The following is a 23,396-nucleotide window of genomic DNA, read 5'->3' as shown; positions in this document are numbered from 1 at the left end:
ATCTATATGGTTATCCTTTACCTTGTCCTTGAATTTCACCTTGCTATATATCCAACTGCCTCTTGGATACTTCCACCTGAATGTGTCATTGGCTCCCAAAGTGAGTCACTATAAACACACTTTTTTTATATCCATTGGTAGTTGCAACATTTAGCCAGTCATTATTTTTTCCCTTGAGTCCTTCCTCACCCACAAACATCAGTCTTTTCAATCTTATCTCCTAAATATTTTTCTCTTCTTTTTCACCTCCTAAATATTTCTTATATTTATAGCATTATTCCTAATATCACTGTGCTACTTGAGGCTCTCATCATCTCACTTGAATCACTGCCAAAGCCTCTAGACTGGTCTAGACTCTTTGTGACTCCCTACATCTGCTTTACATACTGGAGATATTATAAGGCTACACAACTTTGTAAAAGGAAGAGATCATTGTAATTTGAGATAATAATGGAAGACCTCACAAAGAAAGTGAAAACAACTAGTCTTTCAAAGATGGATAAAGAAAGATACTATGGAAATGCAATTAAAAGTAGCATGGGTGGATGACCACGATGTATATAGATGACTAGGAAAAGATCAAGAAAGCTGAAGCCAAGAAAGTATGCAAAAATATAATAGGGGATGAAATTGAGAGGGTAGGTTATCTAAAAGAAAGAGAGAGAGAGAGAGAGAGAGAGAGAGAGAGAGAGAGAGAGAGAGAGAGAAAGAAAGAGAGAGAATGTGTGTGCGTGTTGTTGCTGGAGTGAAGGTGAGAGGGAAGACTCAAATCCCAAGCTTCAGAATGTACTGGAATTTATTCTATAGACATACTAAATATAGAGTGCTGGTAAAAAGGAAATTTTAAAAAATGTTGGAGGTCATGGTATGCAAAATGAATTTTAAAAGTTTAAAGGCTGATGTAGGAGAAACCTGTTAAAAGGGACTCTATATTAAGTTAGGATAAATAGCTGAAAGAATATAAATTCCTGTAAGCATAATACCAAGTTGGGAGGAGGTGGTAGTGAGCAAAAATGAAGGAGAGACAAAGGATAGGGATGCAGAAAAACATATTATAGATATTTAAGAAAGAGAGTGAAGCTGTTAGCATCAAAAGGTTGATGAGATCCAAGAAGGAAAAAGTTAAAGGAGAATAAATGTCAGAGATATAGCAAGCACTGAGGTTAAAGAGATGGAACAGATTTGCCCTAGCTGGATTGGCTCAGTGGATAGAGCGTTGGCCTGCAGACTGAAGGGTCCCTGGTTCCATTCTGGTAAAGGGCACATGCCTGGGTTGTGGGCTTGATCCCCAGTAGGGGGCATGCAGGAGGCAGCCAATTAAGGATTCTCATCATTGGTGTTTCTATCTCTCCCACTCCCTTCCTTTCCTTTCCTTTTTTAAAATAATTTTTAAAAAAAGAGAGAGATAGAAGCAGATGAGAAAATGGAGTATCAGGTCAAGAACTACATAATGAATTTTAGCAAAAGGCAGGGAATAACAGGGTATCAGAGGCAGGGGGGAAGTAAAAGAACAATAAGATCAAAGAAGAGATAGTATATGCTGCCCCAGAATGGAAGGAGAAAAGGTTATAAAGCTAGATTCGGCGGTGGTTTGGCAAAATACTGAAAATGAGGGCCTTAAATGAGAAAAACAAAAAGACGTAAAAAAAATCAAAATTATAAAGCCAGGCAAAGTCTCCTAAGACATCATTTGAAAAAAAGAGAGAGAACATATAGAAAAAATAAATGAGTTCAAGAAGTAAACAATGAGTGAACATTTATTATAAGCTTGATATTGTTAGTGTTTTATACATATCATTTCCATTCCTCACAACCACTTAATTTTTATTTTAAAAAATTCAACAAATTTTAATTTTCGAAATGTTCCCAAAAGAATTATTTCCAAAAGAATTATCAGAAGCATCCTCCAGTAACAAAACATAGTTGGATAATCCATTTACTCCCCTCAAGGAACTAGCTGTGTGTGATGTGAGGTAGCTAAGATCTTCTGTGGAGATGGTACTCTCAATGTATAAGCATTCCTTCTTCACATGAAAAGTGTGAATAACAAGAAAGGACAGAGTTATCTTTTTTTCTTTTTTTAAGTAACTCATCTTTTATTATTTCACCAACCATTGGTGTTTTCATAGTATTTTAAATGCGTATTTCAGTTTAACAACAACATTACCAATACTTTTTAGAAGATAATCCTATCTTCCAAGTAGCAGATATTAACGACTTCCAACCAATCTTTAGGAATAGTCTACAGTTCTGAACCATGCTTAAGAAAAATATTTCCAGCCCTAGCTGGCTTGGCTCAGTGTATAGAGCGTCAGGCAGCGAACTGAAGGGTTTCAGGTTCAATTCTGGCCAAGGGCACATGCCTGGGTTGTGGGCTTGATCCCTGGTAGGGGGCATGCAGGAGGCAGCCGATCAATGATTCTCATCACTGATGTTTCTATCTCTCTTTCTCCCTTTCTTTCTGAAATTAATAAATAAATATATTTAAAAAAACACACATTTCCAGCAGCCTGTGCGAGATTTATTCCTATTCCACCATTAGTAATAATTGCACTTGTTGCTGCAGAAACTTTAAAATTTTCTGCTGCAAACTTTAAGACTGCTGTGTACTTATAGGAACATTTGAGTATTTTGTACAGCAGCCCTGGGTTCAACATCAGTATGATTTTAAAGGAAACCTTCAACAAGGTGGAATTGATCTGCAGAGAAAACCCAAGTCAATTCTGCCCAGTAGCCCCACTTCTCTGTGGTACTGGGGACTGTGCCTGTCATCTAATTTTTTATAGATGGGAGTATAAAAATAGATGAGGGTATACAAGCCACTTGGGTTTTGGTCAATAGCAAACCCTGGATTTAAACCAGGGTACAAAGTCTATGGTCTTTTATATTACAAAACAATTTCCAATGACAAATCCATAAAGTCAGAAAGAAACCACTGAAAAATTTCTATTTTTGCTTTGGGAAGTAGTTACACAGGATTGTATACGAATTTTTACCATTCTTTTCTATATAAAAGCTATGTTTCACAGACATACCCACACAATGAGTCTAAACCAAAAACTGTAAAAGGAGAAATAAAAGAGAAGCTGATCAAAAGAGGACCCTAAAGGTAGAGGTAGACCAGAATGTTTTTTAAACAGCTGAAGCAAAACTTAATTTTTACTTAAATAAATCTTGTTAAAGAAAACATACATGATATTATTAAAATAAAGTGTTAAGGGCTTTTAGAAGGGTGGGTGTGGCACACAATAGAAAATCCTTAGTAGCAACATTTAAATACCATTATTTTTACTTAGTCAACTGAATATTTCTTACACAACATTTAGCAAAATACTCGAAATTTTAGTCTAAATGCTCTAAAATGCAAAATCAGCGTTTGTTCTAAAGTTTTTGGAGTGCAAACTTACATTCTTCCCAGTTAATTCAAATTGATGAGGTTTAAAATACAGCATACCAGGGTATCTCTAAACACTAACAAAAGTGGGGGCAGTACCCCCAAAATACCAAGCGATGTTTTTTCCTTTCTACTAGTATTCTGTAAAAGTATGAACAGCCCTTTTATTTTCAATTTACACAAATAAAACCATGATGTTGGACAACAAATCATGGTTGAAGTTCTGTTAAAGACTTCGCAGAGGATCAATGGATCAGCTGAAATATTCACAACAAAGAGCTACTCAGTTCTGGAAACCATTCATGCTGACTCAGTCATAAGATTAATCTATATATAGACTCATAAGCAAAGAGTGATTCAAACACTATTTGGTTTGTTTTAAAATATTACTTAAAAAATTAAAAATAAACACTCAAAATATTTGAAGTAAGTTAGAAAAGACAATAAATAGAAGCTAAAATTTTCCTAGAAAATAAAGAGAAGCACTTTAGGTCCATTGAATATAATCACACAATAGTTACATACAAATGCATAACAAATAAAAAGTATAATAAATGCAAAACCAAACTGAACCCATTGGTTAAATAACAATCTTAAATTTTTAGTTAACTGAAAAAGTGGACAGGGAATCAAATCCATACTTACTTATCATCCCTTTCTAGACATTTGACAAGAATTGGTAAAATCCCGGATTTTATTAAATCATCAATTGGTGGGTTTCTGTCACTGGATAATAGTTTTCTAGGAAAAGAAATATAAGAAGTTATCATTTTCAAACTATGAACAGAAATAATAATGTACTCCTTCTAGACTGTTAAATAAGACATCCTACATGTGACATAACTTCTCTGACGGGACAAATTAGTATTTACCTTGCAGCTTGGACAGCACTCAGCTGGACCACTGGGTTATCACTGGTGGCATTCTGCAACACCAAATGTAAATTTCAGAAATAAAAAAAAAATCAATTTCAAAATATTTCAAAATGAGAATATTAAATTAATAACATACCTGCAATATAGCTTCTAGTGTTACATTTTGCTTAAAAAGAAAAAAAGATAGTTCAGCCAAGAGTTTGTTAGCAAAATCACATTTATAAAATCATTTACTAAAGTTAATATACCTTAATTATCATTGTACAATTGATCTTAGATTAAAAATGAAGTTTTCTGGCCATTACAAAATTTATTTAAATCAATAGTTTATAAGAACAAGGTAACTTACTGCTTTAAAATCAGCATCAACATCTGAATCTTCTAAACTTTCTTCTTGGGGAACATTCCTTTTTTTCAGTAAGTGTTCATCTCTTTTGTTCTGAAAGGCAACCAGTAAATAGTTAAGAAGCCATAAGGATACTGTTAATAAAAACTCCATTAAAATTATTTAAACTTTATCAGAGAATTGTGAAACAAATTGGGTCTCTACATAAGAGTAACATGAATTAAGTGTACCTATGCAAATCAACCACAAGTATTAACAGATTACAGTCCAGATCTCTCTCTCTCTCTCTCTCTCTCTCTCTCTCTCTCTCTCTCTCTCTCTCTCACACACACACACACATACAGAGACAGACACAAGCTATTTATTAAGCACCAACTGTTTTGACCAATATTATGCTTCCCAATCTTTAGTGAATATTTAAGTTTGGGGATGCATTATTATTCTGTCTTTTCCCCCCATTGACCTCTTCCAGCCACTCCCACCCACCAGCACATGCCCTCACCCCCCTACTGTCTGTGTCCATGGGTTATGCTTATATGCATGCATACAAGTCCTTTGGTTGCTCTCTTACCTCCCCCCATCCCCTGCCTTCCCTCTGAGATTGGATGGTCTATTCGATGCTTCTATGTCTCTGGCTCCATTTTTGTTTATCAGTTTATGTTGTTCATTACATTTCACAAATGGGTGAGATCATGTGACATTGATCTTTCTCTGACTGACTTATTTTGCTTAGCATAATGCTCTCCAGGACCATCCATGCTTTTGGAAATGTTAGGAGTTCCTTCCTTTTTACAGCAGCGTAGTATTCCATTGTGTAGATGTACCACTGTTTTTTAATCCACTCATCTGCTGATGGGCACTTAGGCTGTCTCTAAATCTTATCTATTGTAAATTGTGCTGCTATGAACATAGGGATGCATATACCCTTTCTGATTGGTGTTTCTGATTTCTTGGGATATATTCCTAGAAATGGGATTACTGGTCAAATGGAAGTTTCATTTTTAATTTTTTGAGGAAACTCCATACTGTTTTCCACAGCAGCTGCACCAGTCTGCATTCCTACCAGCAGTGCATGAGGGTTCCTTTTTCTCCACATCCTCGCCAGCACTTGTCGTTTGTCAATTTGTTGATGATAGCCATTCTGACAGGTGTGAGATGGTACCTCACTGTTATTTTTATTTGCATTTCTTGGATGATTAGTTACTTTGAGCATGTTTTCATATGTCTCTGGGTTTTCTGTATGTCCTCTTTCAAAAAGTGTCTAAAGGTCCTTTGCCCATTTTTTGATTGGATTGTTTATTTTCCTTTTGTTAAGATGTATGAGTTCCTTATAAATTTTGGAGATTAAACCCTTATCGGATATAACATTGGCAAATATGTTCTCCCATGCAGTGGGCTTTCTTGTTGTTTTGTTGATGGCTTCTTTTGCTGCACAGAAGCTTTTTATTTTGATGTAGTCCCATTTGTTTATTTTCTCCTTAGTTTCTATTGTCCTAGGAGCTGTACTGGTCAAGATATTGCTACGACATGTGTCTGATATTTTGTTGCCTATAGATTCTTCTAAGATTTTTATCTTACGTTTACAAAATAATATTTTTGTCTTAAGTTTAAGTTCTTTATCCATTTTGAGTTTATTGTGTATGGTGTAAATTGGTGGTCTAGTTTCATTTTTTTGGCATGTATCTGTCCAATTTTTCAACACTATTTAGTGAAGAGACTGTCTTTACTCCATTGTATGCTCTTGCCTCCTCTGTCAAATATTAATTGAGCATAATGGCTTGGGTCTATTTCTGGGTACTCTGTTTTGTTCCATTGGTCTAAATGTCTGTTCTTATGCCAGTACCAGGCAGTTTTGAGAACTATGGCTTTGCAATATAGCTTATATTTGGTATTGTGATCCCTCCAACTTTGTTCTTCTTTCTCAGGATTACTGCGGCTATTCGTTTTGTTTTGTTTTTAATACCATATACATTTTTGTAGAGTTTGTTCTAGGTCTGTGATATATGCTGTTGGTATTTGAATGGGGATAGCATTGGATCTATAGATTGCTTTGGGTAGTATGGACATTTTAATGGTGTTGATTCTACCAATCCATGAACATGATATATTGTTCCATTTGTTTATGTCTTCCTATATCTCTTTTTCAGTGTCGTGTAGTTTTCCGAGTACAGGTCTTTTACCTCCTTAGTTAAGTTTATTCAAAGGTATCTTAATTTTTTGTTGCAATGGTAAACGGGATTGTTTTTTTAGTTTCTCATAAACTCAGATTTAAACTCGTACTCTCTGGCTTTTACAAACAAGAACTCTCTACTAGCAAATATATTTCTACATTTTATGGTATTTCAACTGTTTATAATAGCAACCTGTGCCATTTCACATAATATATAACTTTGGGTAAGTCATCAATTTTATCTAACTTTTTAAAAAATGTATTTTATTGATTTTTTTACAGAGAGGAAGGAAGATGGAGAGGGATAGAGAATTAGAAACATTGATGAGAGAGAAACATCGATCAGCTGCCTCCTGCACACCCCTTACTGGGGATGCGACCACAACCAAGGTACATGCCCTTGACCAGAATCGAACCTGGGACCCTTCAGTCTGCAGGCCGATGCTCTATCCACTGAGCCAAACCAGTTAGGGCTTCTCTAACTTTTTTAGTGTGTCTATAGAATTAAGCCAAAATGAATTTGATAAAAATTGAACAAATGATTTCTGAGATGCTTTTCAACTTAATATTTCAAAGGGTATACAAAACAGTATTTACAGAAGTGTTTGATTATAATAGAAAGTTACCAAAGAGGCACTAATACTGATGTTAAAATGCATTATCAAATAGAAAGTTAAAACTAGAAATACATCTGTATCTGAAGCTTACTGGCTTACCTGAATGGCATCTACTTTTATACTATGTTTGAGTAACCATGTTGAAACAAACTGTTGTGGGGGGGCGGGGGGAGGTAAGAGACTTGTATGAATGAATATAAGCATAACCAATGGACATAAGACACTGGGGGGTAGGGGAGGCCAGGGGATTGTCAAGGGTGGGGAAAAAAGGAGACATATGTAATACTCTTTGTAATACTTTAAGCAATAAAACAATTAAAAAAATAAAAATAAAACAAAAAAACTAAAGAAACAAACTGTTGTTTATATACTAGTATATGCTAATTCAGAGATTAGCAACTTGCATTTATATGATGGCATACTTTAGCAATTTCAAATAATCAACTTTATATTATTTTTAAATTAACATCTCTCGCAAATATTAAGATACACATTAGTATTTTATAGACTAAGTAGCTCCTCAAAAAATACATATTAATTTACAGGGGGAAAACTTAGCAGACAGCATCTTGACCAAGTGACAAAGGTTATTATAATCATGAGTAAAGAACAAATCAACACTGTGCCTTCCACTCTGATGCACTAAGAAAACAATATCACTTCTGTGGTATTCCTGACTAAAATAACAACAACAATCTGAGAAAAGCCAGATAAACCCAAGTCTGCCATTTTACAAAAATTTAGTGTGTACTCTTCAAAAGATAAAGTCTGGGAAACTTCTGGTATGAAGGAGACTAAAGAAACATGAGAACTCACTGCAATGCTCAATCCTGATTGGATCTCAGATTTATAAATGACATTACTGGGAACAACTAGCAATATGAGTTGGGTCTATGGATTAGATAGTAAAAATTTATATACGTTTATCTGACAGATGCACTTTGGGTACGTAAGAAAGTCTGTTTTTATGAAATACCAGAGGCCTGGTGCACGAATTCATGCACGAGTGGGGTCCAAACTGCCCGCCCCGATCGGGGCCAATCCGGCTGGGCCAGCTGGGAGGAGGGGCCACGGGCGGTTGGCTGGCTAGCCCCACCCCCTGGTCGAACTCCTGGTCGAGGGGACGATTTGCATATTAGCCTTTTATTATATAGGACTAGAGGCCTGGTGCAAAAAATTTGTGCACTTGGGGGGGGGGGTCCCTCAGCCCGGCCTGTGCCCTCTCGCAGTCTGGGACCCCTCGGGAGATAACGACCTGCTGGCTTAGGCTTGCTCCCGGGTGGCAGAGGGCAGGCCCAATCCCTAGGTGCAGCCCCTGGTCGGGCTCAGAGCAGGGCTGATTGGGGAGTTGGGGCGCCGCCCCTGTCATGCACAGAGCAGGGCAGATCGGGAGGTTGCGATGCCACCCTCAGTCACGCTCAGGGTAGGGCCGATTGGGGGGTTGGGGCACCGCCCCCTGTCACACTCAAGGCAGGGTTGATGGGCAGGTTGCGGCGCCACCCCCTGTCACGCACAGAGCAGGGCGGATCAGGGGGCTGGGCGCTGCCCCGTCACGCACAGAGCAAGGCCCATCAGGGGGGTTGGGGTTCCATACCGTCACACACAGAGCAGGGTCGATCAGGGGGTTGGGGAGCTCCCCCCTGTCATGCACAGAGCAGGGCTGATCAGGGAGTTGGGGCACCGCCCACTGTCACACACAGAGCAGGGCCGATCAGGGAGTTGGGGCACCGCCCCCTGTCACACACAGAGAAGGGCCGATCAGGGAGTTGGGGCGCCGCCACTGTCACACTCTGGGCAGGGCCGATGGGGAGGTTATGGCTCTACCCCATCACACACAGAGCAGGGCCGATCAGGGGGTTGGGGTGCCGCACCCTGTCACACACAGAGCTGCAGGGCGATCAGGGGGTTGGGGAGCTCTCCCCCTATTAGGTACAGAGCAGGGTGGATAGGGAGGTTGTGTCCCCGCCCCCTGTCACACACAGAGCCGCAGGGCGATATGGGGGTTTGGGCGCTGCCCCCTGTCACGCTGATCCCGGTGCCGGGAGGCCTCGTGGCTCCGCTTATCCCGGTGTTGGGAGGCATATTACCCTTTCACTATATAGGATAGAGGCCTGGTGCATGGGTGGGGCCGGCTGGTTTGCCCTGAAGGGTGTCCCAGATCATGGTGGGGGTCCCCACTTGGGTCCCTGGCCAGTCTGGGTGAGGGGCTGATGGCTGTTTGCAGCTGGTCACACACCCTTCAGGGTGGGGGTCCCCACTGGGGTGCCTGGCCAGTCTGGGTGAGGGGCTGAGGGCTGTTTTCAGGCTGGCGGGTGACTAAAGCTCCCAACCACTCCTTTTTTTCTTTTTTATTCTGGGCCAGTCTTAGCTCTGAGGCTTGGCTCCAGCTCTTAGGCCTCCACTGCTGAAAGCACATTTCTGGACTTTGTTTACCTTCTGTATTTGAAACAATGTTGCGATCCTGCTGGCTGAAGCCCGCCTACTAAAGCAGGTTTCTGGGGTTTTGTTTAGCTTCTATATTTGTAACATAGTTGCTTAGAGTTGCAGCTCAGAGGCCGGCAGCGGCAGGCGGGGAATGTTGGAGTCCTCCGTCACTGAAGCAAGCAAGCCTCATGTTAGTTTCAAGCTGCCTGGCTGCTGGCCGCCATCTTGGCTGGCAGTTAATTTGCATATCACCCTGATTAGCCAATGGGAAGGGTAGTGGTCGTACACTAATTACCATGTTTCTCTTTTATTAGATAGGATGAACTGATATATTAAGGGTAATAGACATAATGCCTATAACTTAATGGTTCAAGAAAAATAATGTACATATATATAAAAATTAGAGAGAATAAGGCAAATATGGAGAATGCTAACAAATGAAGAAACTGGGGGGCTAAATAAGTGTGCATGGTATTTTCAGCACTATCTTGTAAATCTGAATTTCAAACCACAAGTTTGAAATTGTTTCAAAATTTAAAAAAGTCTATGCACCATACGTTGTGACTTGTAACAGTTAATTTTTAAATCTATTATAAATTTTAACATCTCTTGGAATTTTATCCATTTAAAAATTTTCAGCAAATTAACCTATCAACAGATAAACAAAACAAAAAATTAATCTAATCCTGATCCCATTCCATTTTCACTCTGCTTTCCTCTATTTTTTCCGGAGCCTGAACAATCAAGTTTCCAAAGTCCTTTTAGGAATCTTCTTCATTCCTCATACTGTCAAAATATTTCAGGTATAAAAGCAATATAAAACATAAATACAACTAAGCCTCCTATATATAGATGCCCAATCTGAGGATAGCAGTTTATCATTATATAAGATGTTTATTGGCTTATTCTGGTAAGGAAACTATTTATAATTTGCTAGATTTTTTCTTTTATCTTTTAAAGCCACAAATAGGTGCTTAATTTTATTAAATTGCACTTTTTGCATATACTGAAATGGATGTACAATTTTCCCCTTTCATCTGTAAATATGCTAATTGATTTTCTAATGTTAAACTTAAAACCTTGTGATGTTAAACGTATAATCTTGTAAGTCCCAAGATATACCTTTCTTGGAATTTAAAATATTATATTCACTTTGTTTAAAACTTTTTTCACCTATGTTCATAAGTACCCTTTCACATGCTGTCTTAATCTGGTTCCTGGGGGTTATAATTTTGCTAGCCTCATAAAATCAGTTGGGAAGTGTTCCCTCATTACCTTCTCTGTAATCATTTAATAGTAGCTAAAAAGATCTGTTCTTTGAATGCTTGGGAAGTTCAATCTGTAAGGTTACCTTTTTTTTTTTTTCAGATGGATGAGAGAGGTTAAATTTTCAGCTATTTATATAATCACTTCCATTATTTTTAGATCTATTCAAGTTTTTCATTTCTCCTTAGGGAAACTGGGTAAATTGTTTTTATTTTTTCCACTAGGAAATTGTCTATTTCACACAAGTTTTCCAATTTACTGGCATAAAATTGTTCATATTCAAATTGTGTTAGATTGCAGAAATATCTACAATTCCCCTTCTTATATCCATGCCTCCAGGTAGTCTGGTTCTGGGTGTGGCTGTGTAACTTGCTTTGGCAATGGGACATAATGCACATGGACTTATACATCTGAGCATATCCTTTCTTGCTGTTCTTACAATTCTAAAACCACCATGTGATCAACACTGTGCTAGCCTGCTGAAGGATGAAGCTATGTGGAGGACAACCAAGGTCTCAGCCAATAGCCAGAAACTTGTGAGAGTATCTAGGATCATCTAGTCACCAACTAACCTACCAGCTGACCAGAGATGAAATGAGGGAGCCCACAGAGCTCAGTTAAACTGGCCGAGACCATAAGAACCACTATGCCAACCCACAGAATTATTAGCTTAATAAAATGGCTATAGTTTTAAGCCACTTAGTTTTGGAGTGGTTTATTATGCAGCAAAAACTAAGTGATGTACTAATATTTTAAACTTATGCTACTTATAAATTAATGTACCTTTTAAATTCCTATTATTTGTTCTCTCTACTTGCTACAAATTGCTTTTGTGAAATAGTACTTTAACTGTATTCCACAGGTTCCAACATGTATTATTTTTCCTATTGTTTTGGGTATTCCTAATTTCTATTAGGATCTCTTTGATGCCCAAGGTACTTAGAAGTGCTTTATTTTTCATAATTATGAAGTTTTTGTAACTATCTCATTCACTGATTTCTAATTGTACTGTGATCAGAGAAAACAGTCTGTACAATATTCTGAAATTAGCTGACATTTTTTTATACCTAAGTTTCCCGAATTTTGTCAGTCCACAATGTAGACCAAAGGAAATACCTAATAGTGTCTTATCAAGTAGTTAGGTCCAAACAACTTAATAGTCACTTTTTGGGGGGTGGGGGGTGAAATAACAAAAAAATTGAAAACAAGTTTTTATTTCTTTTAGACAAAATATGCGATTGAAAGGAATACAGTGTAATCTAATGCTTAAAAATTGTGAACTAACTCAAGATCTAATAGTTCTGTGGTATCTGAATGATGTTAAATATCAATATTACTCTCAAAATTCAGAATATTCCAAAGTGTCCTTTTAAGTTCACTACGGAGCCCCGTGGTACATGTTTGGGAACTATAGCTTTATATTATCACAAAATCGACTTTCAAATATGCATGAGTTTTTTCTTTTTTAATTAAATTTATTGGGGTGACAATGGTTAATAAGATCATATAGGTTTCAAGTGTACTTTTCTATGATACATGATCTGTATATTGCATGTGCACCCACCACCAAAGTCAAATCATCTTCCATCACCATAAATGTGGCCCCCTTTACTCTTCACTACCTCCCCACTTCCCTCTGAGAGTTACCATATAGTCACCTGTGTCTATGGGTTTCAGTTTTATATCCCACATGAGTGAAATCATATGTTCTGACCATATGATAGCTTTTTCTGATTTCATTTAAGCATAATATTCTCAAGCTCCATCCATGTTGTTGTAAATGGCTGTATTACATCCTTTCTTAGGGCTGAGTAGTATTCCATAGTATATAGTATATGTACCACATCTTCTTTATCCAGTCCTCTATGGAAGGACACTTGGGTTGTTTCCATGTCTTGGGCACCGTGAATAATGCTGAAATGAACACAGGGGTGCATATATCATTGTGAGTAAATGTTTTCAAGGTTTTGGGGTAGATACTCAGAAGAGGGATTGCTGGGTCATATGGTAATTGTATTCTTAATTTTTTTAGGAACTGACCATACTTTTTTCCACAGTGGCTACAAAGGTTTACATTCCCACCACCAGTGAATGAGGGTTCCTTCTTCTCAACAATCTCTCCAACACCTGTTATTACTTGTCTTATTGATAATACATTCTAACAGGTGTAAGATGGGATCATTGTAGTTTTTATTGGCATTTCCATAATAGCTAGTGAAGTTGAACAACTTTTCACATATCTGTTGGCCATTTGCATATCTTCTTGGAAGATGTGTCTGTTCATGTTCTCTGCATTTTTAAATTGTTATTTTTTAAAAATTAAATTGTTTGGTGTTGAGTTGTATGAGTTCTTTATGTATTTTGGATATTAACCCCTATTGGAGCTATTACTTGCAGATATCATTCCCATTTGGTTGGTTGCCTTTTTATTTTGTTGACGGTTTGTTTTGCTGTGCAGCTTTTTATATAGGCCCATTAATTTATTTTTACCTTTACATCCTTTGCCTTTGGGGTCAAATTCATAAAATGTTCTCTAAGACCAAGGTCCATAAGCTCAGGGCCTGTTTTCTTCTATTTAATTGTTCCAGATCTTATATTTAGGTCTTTGTTCTATTTTGAATTAATTTTTGTACATGGGGACAAACTATAATCTAATTTCATTCTTTTGCATGTGGCTTTTCTTTTTTAATTAAAAATATATTTTTACTGATTTCAGAGAGGAAGGGAGAGGGAAAGAGAAATAGAAACATCAATGATGAGAGAGAATCATTGATCAGATGTCTCCTGCATACTCCACACCGCAGACTGAGCCTGCAACCAGGACATATGCCCTGACAGGGAATAGAACCGTGATTTCCTGGTTCATAGGTTGACACGCAATCATTGAGCCATGCTTTTCAATTTTCCCAGCACCATTTACTTAAGAGGCTACTTTTCTCCATTGTGTTTTTGGCTCCTTGGTCATAAATTATTGCCCATATACATGCAGTTTTATTTCTAGATTCTCAATTTTGTTCCATTGGTCTGTGTGTTTTTCTGCCAATTCCATGCTGTTTTGATTATTGTAGTTCTGTAGTATAATTTGAAGTCAGGAACTGCTGATACCTCCACCTTTGTTCTTTTGTCTCAGGACTGCTTTGGCTATTCAGGGTTTTCTGTGGTTCCACACAGATGTAATATGGCCATTTAAATTATGTTGATTCTTCCATCCATGAACACAAAGTATCTTTCCATTTCATTGTGTCTTTTTTTGTTTGTTTAATCCTCACCTGAGGATATTTTTTCCATTGATTTTTTAGAGAAAGGGGGGGGAGCGAAAGAGAGAGAGAGAGAGAGAGAGACAGACAGACAGACAGACACATCATCAATTGGTTGTTTCCGACTGGGACTGGGGATCAAACCTGAAACTGAGGTACATGTCCTTGACTGGGAATTGAACTCAAGACCATTTAGAGCATGGGCTCACACCTCAAACTTTTTAAACAGGGGGCCAGTTCACTGTCCCTCAGACTGTTGGAGGGCCGGACTATAGTTTTAAAAAAAACTATGAACAAATTCCTATGCACACTGCACATATCTTATTTTGAAGTAAAAAAACAAAACGGGAACAAATACAATATTTGTGTTTGCATGTGGCCCGCGGGCCATAGTTTGAGGACCCCTGCTCTAATCACTGAGCAAAACCAGCCAGGGCATTGTTGTGTCTTTTTCAATCTCTTTTAATAATGCTTTGTAGTTTTAGTACATAGGTCCTTCACATCCTTTGTCAAGTTTATTCCTAGGTATTTTATTCTATTTGTTGCAATTGCAAAAGGAATTATTTTTCCATTTCTATTCTGAAGTTTCATTGTTAGTATACAGGAATGAAATCCTCACCAAGAGAGAAAGACACACACACACACACACACACACAGAGAGAAACATTGATCATTTACCTTTCATATATTCCCGGACCAGGAATCAAACCCTTAACCCAGGTATGTGCCCTGACCAGGAATTGAACCAGCAACTTTGGTGCACAGGGCAATGCTCAACTTACTGAACTACTCTGGCCAGGCAGAAGTGATTTTATACATTGATTGTTTTGTTCTGCAACTTTACTATATTGATTGTTTCTAATAGTTTCTTGGTGGAGTCTTTAGGGTTTTCTATATACAGAATCATGTCATCTGCAAAAAGTGAATTTTGAAATGTGTTTAATAATACTTGGAAATTGCTATTTAACTTTTCTATCTCTCATTAATTGTTGTTTATTTATTACAAGAAAATCTCTATAATGATTAAGTCTTTGACAAATTACTCCTTGTAATTCTTTTATATATACTTGTAATTTTTGCCTTGTATATACTTGGGCATGTTTAGTAGGCATATACAAGTTTAGAGCTATTACAACTTCTTGGTAAATTGTTTTTTAATAAAAAATTAAGTAATGATCCCTGCATTTGAATTAAAAACAACAGGCTAAAATATCCTAAGGCATGAAAATCACATTTTATATACTTTAACCAAAAAATATGTAAAAGCCAAGGAAAGACAATCCCTGGGCAGGTTTCTCATGATCTGACTAATCATTAAAGGAGGCACTGTTAAAACCACTAACTTAAACTGTCCCTTTATTTGACAGGCTAGATATTTCCACCCGCCTAGAGACTATACTACATACAATAAATTCAGCATCCATAAAAGGTTTCTTGTTCTTTTGTCAAGTGGGAGGGGGGCTCAGACATATGGCAACTAGCCTAGTTTGAACACCCACCTTACACACACACACACACACACACACACACACACACTCCATTTCTTAAGTTATTTTAAAAATCCATTATTACTATATTATCCATGTATGTATTTAATCCTTTTTAGATCTTCTGTTTTCTGAACCTCACAAAATTGACACTTTGTAGATCAAAAAGATTAATTATGGGAAAATTCTTAGGACTCAATTTTTGGAATTAACAAATTCTGTTATTCACCTATACATATAGTTCTTTTTTAATTCCCAAATTTCTCTTTCCATCTTGAAAAAGTGACTTGTTATCCTATACCTAAATTTGTATAACAGATCAGTAGTCACTTCTTATACATGTTATGAAAAGGATAGTTATTTATTAGCCCCATTTCAAACTTGAAATAAATAATTAAATTTGTTTTTATCCAGTAATGCCCTCATTGTCTTAAATCCTCATCTGGTTTTAGTTCCTATAATATTAAAATCTTTATTTTATAGATGAGTAAATGAGGACATAGAAAACCTGGCTTAATTATATTCACCCACAAATTTTACATGTTATATATACATTTTGGGCCCTCTGCTCAATGTGTTCTACTTTTTTTTTAAAAAAAAATTTTAAAAATTGATTTCACAGTGATTGAGGAAGAGCGAAAGAGGGAGAAAGGGAAGGAGAGAGGGGAAGAGAGAGAAACATTAATTTGTTGTTCCACTTATTTAGGCATTCATTGGTTGATTCTTGTATGTGCCCTGATCGAGGATCAAACCTGCAACCTTGGCATATACAACTAAGTTACTCGGCCAGAGCTCAGTGTGTTATACTTTGATATTAAAACTTAAAAAAAATACTACTGGTTCATTAATCATGTAAAAATCTGAAAACCAAACACAAATTATTTTTCCTGCAGGATCTCATCAAATAGCTGCATTTTTTTAATTATAATGTACTAACTCAGATATTTTTAATTGAAAATTTTATTGATATAATTGTAAATTTGCATACATTTTTAAGAAGCAATGCAGAATCTCTTGCATACTTGCCCCAGATTCCCCTAATGGCAACATTTTGCAAAATTATAGTAGTCATGTGCCACATAATGACATTTTGTTCAACAATGGACCACATATGTGATTGTGGTTCCACAAGATTATTAAGAAGATGAAAAATTCCTGTCACGTAGTGATGTAATAGGTGTTGTAATGCAATGCATTACTCACATATTTGTGGTGATGCTGTTGTAAAAAAAAAAAATAACTATGCTGGTAGTCATAAAAGGTATAAGCATATACACAGTGGTCTGAGGTGACCTCTGAAAATGGTTCCTAGCCACTTGATCCACAAAACCCCACAAAATCATGCAAATCAAGAGGCTCAAATTTTTGTGTTCACTTTAAGAACACTTGTGAAGCCCTGGTTGGTGGCTCAACACTGTCTCATGCACCAAAAAGTTGTTGGTTCGATTCCTGGTCAGGGTACATGCCCAGTTTGTGGGTTCCATACCCAGCAGGAAGCAGCCAATCAATGTTTCTTTTCCTTTCCCTTCCTCTCTCTCTCTCTTTCTCTCTCAAATCGATTTTAAAAATATTGTGTGTGTATGTGTGTGTGTGTGTGTGTGTGTGTGTGTGTGTGTGTGTGTGTATAGATAGATAGATAGATAGATAGATATATTTGTGAAACTGACCAGGCCATCAAGGTATGTATATTTGAAAAGGCACTGAGTATCTGAATGATGTCACTTTATTTTATTATTACTTTTCCCAGTTGCCTCCAATACACACCTCACCTGGGATCAAACCCGCAACCTAGGTATGTGCCCTGACCAAAATTGAACCTGCAACCTTTTGGTGCATGGAACTATGTTCCAACCAACTGAGTCACCCAGCCAGGGCTAAATATGTGCCCTTTTTATTTGGTTGTCAGTTCACATGCTCCACTCAAGGACAACATGGGCTGACAGGGCACTCTGTCTTTGTTCTGACCATTAATGCCTGAACACATTCTCTGTCTCACTTGGATGTAATTCCACAGTCAAGTACACTTCCAGCCAGATTATTATTATTATTTAAATCTTCATTGTTGAAAAGTATTACATATGTCCCCCTTTAAACCCCAGTGACCCCTTCTAGCTTGCCCCCACAGCCCACCCAAGGCCTTTAACCCCATATTGTCCATGTCCATATATGCATACAAGTTCTTTGGTTAATCACTGCCACCCACCCATCCTCCCACCCCTTCCCTCTAAGATTCCTCAGCAATTCCATGCTTCAATGTCTCTGAATCCCCTGCATTCATCAGTTTATTTTGTTACTTAGATTCCATATGAGTGAGATCATGCAATACCTGTCTATGACTTATTTCACTTAGCATAATAATCTCCAGATCCCTCCATGCTGTCTCAAAGAATAAGAGATCCCCTTTTTTACTGCTGCATAATATTCCACAGTGTAAATGTACCACAGTTTTTATTTTGTTTTTTGTTTTATCCACTCAACTACTGCTGGGCACTTGGACTGTTTCCAGATCTTAGCTATTGTAAATTGAGCTGCTATAAATATAAGGGTGTGTACATTCTTTCTGACTGGTGTTTCGGGTTTCTTAGGATATATTCCTAGAAGTGGGATCATTGGGTCAAATGGCAGTGCCATATTTAATTTTCTGAGGAAATTCCAGACTGTTTTCCATAATGGCTTCACCAGTCTGCATTCCCATACACCAGTGATGGTGAACCTTTTGAGCTCAGCGTGTCAGCATTTTGAAAAACCCTAACTTAACTCTGGTGCCGTGTCACATATAGAAAATTTCTGATATTTGCAACCACAGTAAAACAAAGATGTATATTTTTGGTATTTATTTTATATATTTAAATGCCATTTAACAAAGAAAAATCAACCAAAAAAATGAGTTCGCGTGTCACCTCTGACACGTGTGTCATAGGTTTGCCATCACTGCCATATACTTATGTACTAGAGTTGACTTTTCTCCACATCCTCACCAGCACTTGCCATTTGTTGACTTGTTAATGGTAGCCATTCTGACATATGTTAGGTGATAACTCATTGTTGTTTAATTTGCATCTCTCTGATGATCAGTGACTTTGAGCATTTTTTCGTATGTCTCTTGGCCATCTGTATGTCTACTTTGGAGAAGTGTCTACTTAGGTCCTTTGCCTATTTTTAATTGGATTGTTCGTCTTCCTTTTGTTAAATTATGTGAGTTCATTATATATTTCGGATATTAAACCTTTATTGTATGTATCATTGGCAAATATGTTCTCCCATACAGAGGGTTCCCTTTTCATTTTGTTGATGTACAATCTTTTGCTGTACATAAGATTTTTTTTAGTTTGATATAGTCCCATTTGTTTATTTTCTCCTTAGTTTTCTTTGCCCTAGGAGATGTACCTATAAACATTGCTACGAGAGATATCTGAGGTTTTGCTGCCTATGGTTTCTTATGGGATTTTAATAGTTTCTGACTTACATTTAAGTCTTTTATCCATTTTGAGTTTATTCTTGTGTATGGTGTGAGTTGGTGGCCTAGTTTCATTTTTTGCATATATCTGTCCAATTTTCCCCAATACCTTTTTTTTTTTTTTAAAGAGAATGTCTTGACTCCATTGTATGTTCTTGCCTCCTTTGTCAAATAATGGAATGGAATAGCTTGGATTGATTTCTTGGGTCTCTGTTCTGTTCCACTGACCTATATGCCTGTTTTGTGCCAGTACCAGGCTGTTTTGATTGTGGTGGCTTTGTAGTATAACTTGATATCTGGTATTGTGATTCCTCCAACTTTGTTCTTCTGTCTCAAGATTGCTATGGTTATTTGGTTTTTTAGTGCTATATAAATTTTTGGAGTATTTGTTCAATATCTGTGAAATATGCTGTTGGTATTTTAATAGGGATTGTATTGAATCTATATTTTGCCTTGGGGAGTATGGACATTTTAATTATGTTCATTCTACCAATCCATGAACACAGTATCTTCTTCCACTTGTTTGCATCTTCCTCTATCTCTTTTTTTCAACATCTTGTAGTTTTCCAAGTACAAGTCTTTCATTTCCTTGGTTGAATTTGTTCCTAAATGTCTTATTATTTTTGTTTCAATACTAAGTGGAATTGTTTGTTTAGACTCTCTTTCTGAGGATTCATTATTGGCGTATTAAAAATACCATTGAATTTTGGGTGTTGATTTTGTATCCTGCTACATGGTCAAGTTCATTTATTGGTGGAGTCTTTAGGGTTTTCTGTGCACTATATCATGTCATCTATGAATAATGAGGGTTTTACTTCTTCCTTCTCAATTTGGATGCCTTTCGTTTCTTGTTCTAGTCTGATGACTGTGGCTTGGCCTTCCAGTACTATGTTGAAAGGAGAGTGGTGAAAGCAGACATCCCTGTCTTGTTCCTATTCTTAGGGGAAATGGTTTGTTTTTGCCCACTGAGTATGATGTTCGTTGTAGGTTTGTCATATATGATCTTTATTATGTTGAGATATGCTTCCTCTATTCCCACTTTGTTGAGAGTTCTTATCAAAAATTGGTGATGGGTTTTGTCGAATGCTTTTTCTGCATTTATTGATTTGATCATGTGATTCTTGTCTTTCAATTTGTTCATGTGATTTATCACATTTATTGATTTGCGGATATTGTACCAGCCTTGGATCTGGAATAAATCCCACTTGATCATGGTATATGATCTTTTAATATATTGATGGATCCGATTTGCTAAGTTTGTTGAGGATTTTAGCATCTATGTTCATCAGGGATATTGGCCTGTAATTCTCTTTCTTTGTAGTGTCTTTATCTGGTTTTGGAATTAGGATAATGCCGGCATCAATAAAAGAGCTTAGAAATGTTCTTTCCTCTTGGATTTTTTGTAATTGTTTGAGGATACGTGTTAGTTCTTCCTTGAATGCTTGGTGAAACTTCTCTGTGAATCTGTCTGGACCAAAGATTTTGTTTGCTGGGAGGTTTTTGTTTTGTTTTGTTTTTTTTATTGCTTCAATTTCATCAATTGTTATTAGCCTAATAGGGGCCCAAGGCACCAATTCATGCACCTTGAAAGGAAATGTGGGCTGTGAGGCTGCGGTGGGCAAAGGGGCGGTTCTCAGCCCATCCTCTGCGCCCCAGTTTGGCCCCTCCCACTGCAGCCCCTGGTCCTGTCTGCTGGCAGCCCTACTCCCGCTGCTCCCAGGCACTGATGGCACTGGCCCTGCTCGCACCACTGACGGAGCGGAGTGATTGGGGCCGGTGCCAGCAATGGGTGCCAGTGGGGCCAGTGCCATCAGTGGGTGTGAGCAACAGCTGCTGGCCCTGATTGCCCCTGAGGCTTCTCCACCTCTCCCTGCTCCTGAGGGGCGATTGGGGCAGCAGCCACCGCTTGCACCTGCTGACAGCGCCAAGCAATCGGGACCTGCGCTGGGTGCCAGCAGCGGGTGCAAGCAGCAGCTCTGGCACTGGCTGCAGGTGCTAGTGGGTCTGGCACTGGCAGTGGGTGCGAGTGGAGCCAGCGCCAACAGCAGGTGTGAGGGCCCGGCAGGAGCGTGGTCCATGGGAGCAAAAAATTTTCAGTAACCAACAGAGGCTCGCCCCGATGACAGTGACCGGCGACCCGCCTTGGTCTGGCACCCCTGCTCACCTGCTCCACTATCCCGCTACAGCTGATGCCAGCCATGTTCAGCACTCTGCCGCCTGCTGCTAACAACCACCATGTTCCATGTGTGACCCCTGGTGTTCAGCGCACATCATAGTGACCAGTTGTTCAGTGTTCTGCTGTTCGGTCTATTTGCATAATAGGGTTTTATATATATATAGATTCAGGTTTTTTGATTCTTCCTGATTCCGTTTTGGAAGATTGTATTTTTCTAGGAATTTGTCCATTTCATTCAGGTTGTCCAGCTTGTTAGCATATAGTTGTTCATAGTATTTGCTTACAATACTTTGTATTACTGTGGTGTCAGTGGTTACTTCTCTAATTTCATTTCTGATTTTATTTATTTGGGTCCTCTCTCTTTGTTTCTTGATGAATTTGGCTAATGATTTATCAATCATGGTTATCTTTTCAAATAACCACTCTTGGTTTAATTTATGTTTTATACTGTTTTTGTAGACTATGTCATTTATTTTTGTTCTGATCTTTATTATTTCCTTCCTTCTATTTCCTTTTGTCTTTTATTGCTGTTCTCTTTCAAATTCTTTAAGTGTAGGGTTCAATAGTTTATTTTTTTCTTGTTTCTTGAGGTATGCCTGTAGTGCTACAAACTTCCCTCTCAGGACAGCTTTTGCAGTGTCCCAGGGATTTTGGGTTGTGTGTTCATTTTCATTTGTTTCCAGGAAGTTTTAGATTTCATTATCGATCTCATTGGTAACCCATTCATTGTTTATTAATATGCTATTTAGTCTCTATGTGTTTGAACGTTTTTGGGTGTTTTTATTGTAGTTGATTTCTAATTTCATTCTGAGAAGATGCTGTGATCTGAGAAGATGCTTGATATGATCTCAATCTTCTTGACCTTGTAGAGACTTGTTTTGTGTCCTAACATGATCTACTTTTGTGAATGACCCATGTGCACTAGAGAAGAATGTATATTCTGCAGCTTTGGGGTGAAATGTTCTATAAATGTCAATTAAATCCATCTGATCCAGTGTGTCCTTTAGGGTTACAGTTCCCTTGTTAACCTTTTATTTGGAAGATCTATCTATTGAAGTCAACAGGGTGTTAAAGTCCCCTACTATGACTGTATTGTTGCCAATCTCTCCCTTAAAGTCCTCTAGAAGACTTTTAGTATATTTATGTGTTCCTATATTGGGTGCATATATGTTACCAGGGTATATCCTCTTGTTGGAACAATCCCTTTAGTATTATGTAGTGAACTTTGTTGCCTCTTGTGATGACTTCATTTGGAAGCCTATTTTTTCAGATATGAGTATTGCTACCCCAGTTTCTTTTTCATCTGCATGGGAAAATATTTTCCCACCCCTTCATGCTCATCCTGTGTGTCTTTTATTTTGAGGTGGGTCTCTTGTAGGCAGCATATAGTTGGGTCATGTTTTTGTATCCATTCAGCCATCCTATATCTTTTGATTGGAACATTTAATCCATTTACAATTAAGGTTATGATTGATAGGTACTTATTTTTTGCCATTTTAATTCTGCATGCCTAGGTTCTCTATTTCTTCTCTTATTACAGCAGTCCCTTTAGCATTTCCTGCAATGCTGTTTAGTGGTGATACATTTCTTTAACCTTTCTCTAGCAGGGAAGCTCTTTATTTCACCACCTATTTTGAATGATCTCCTTGCTGGATATAGTAATCTTGGCTTCAGATCCTTGCTTTTCATTACCTTGAGTACTTCATGCCATTCCCTTCTGGCTTGTATAATTTCTGATGAAAAATCTTCTGACAGCCTTATGGGAACTCCTTTGTAGATAACAAATTGCTTTTCTCTTGCTGCCTTTAAGATTCTCTCTTTGTCTTTAACTTTTGGCATTTTAACTATGATGTGTCTGGGCATGGGTCTATTCTTCTTGCTTGGGACTGTCTGTGCCTCCTAAACTTGTGTGACTTTTTTCTTCACC

At 37.7% G+C, this 23,396-nt stretch overlaps 1 protein-coding gene across 4 annotated transcripts in view; it reads right to left on the bottom strand.

Annotated features, from left to right (window-relative positions):
- Positions 1-23,396, bottom strand: part of KPNA3 (karyopherin subunit alpha 3) — a 119,552-nt gene that overhangs the window by 22,788 nt on the left and 73,368 nt on the right. For 3 of the 4 annotated variants that reach the window (XM_059684572.1, XM_059684575.1, XM_059684574.1), the window contains 4 exons: positions 4,619-4,708; positions 4,406-4,435; positions 4,267-4,319; positions 4,040-4,135 (listed from right to left, as the gene is read on the bottom strand). In XM_059684572.1, the coding sequence (XP_059540555.1) occupies positions 4,040-4,135; positions 4,267-4,319; positions 4,406-4,435; positions 4,619-4,708 (269 nt within the window). Of the gene's footprint in view, positions 1-4,039; positions 4,136-4,266; positions 4,320-4,405; positions 4,436-4,618; positions 4,709-12,933; positions 13,007-23,396 lie in introns of all 4 variants that reach the window. The other variant, XM_059684573.1, reaches the window with a different exon arrangement.

The sequence above is a fragment of the Myotis daubentonii genome, chromosome 2 (genome assembly GCF_963259705.1).
Source record: "Myotis daubentonii chromosome 2, mMyoDau2.1, whole genome shotgun sequence".
In the NCBI taxonomy this organism is placed as follows: domain Eukaryota; kingdom Metazoa; phylum Chordata; class Mammalia; order Chiroptera; family Vespertilionidae; genus Myotis; species Myotis daubentonii.
Note: the sequence above shows the minus strand (reverse complement) of the source record. Positions and strands in the feature narration are given on the sequence as shown.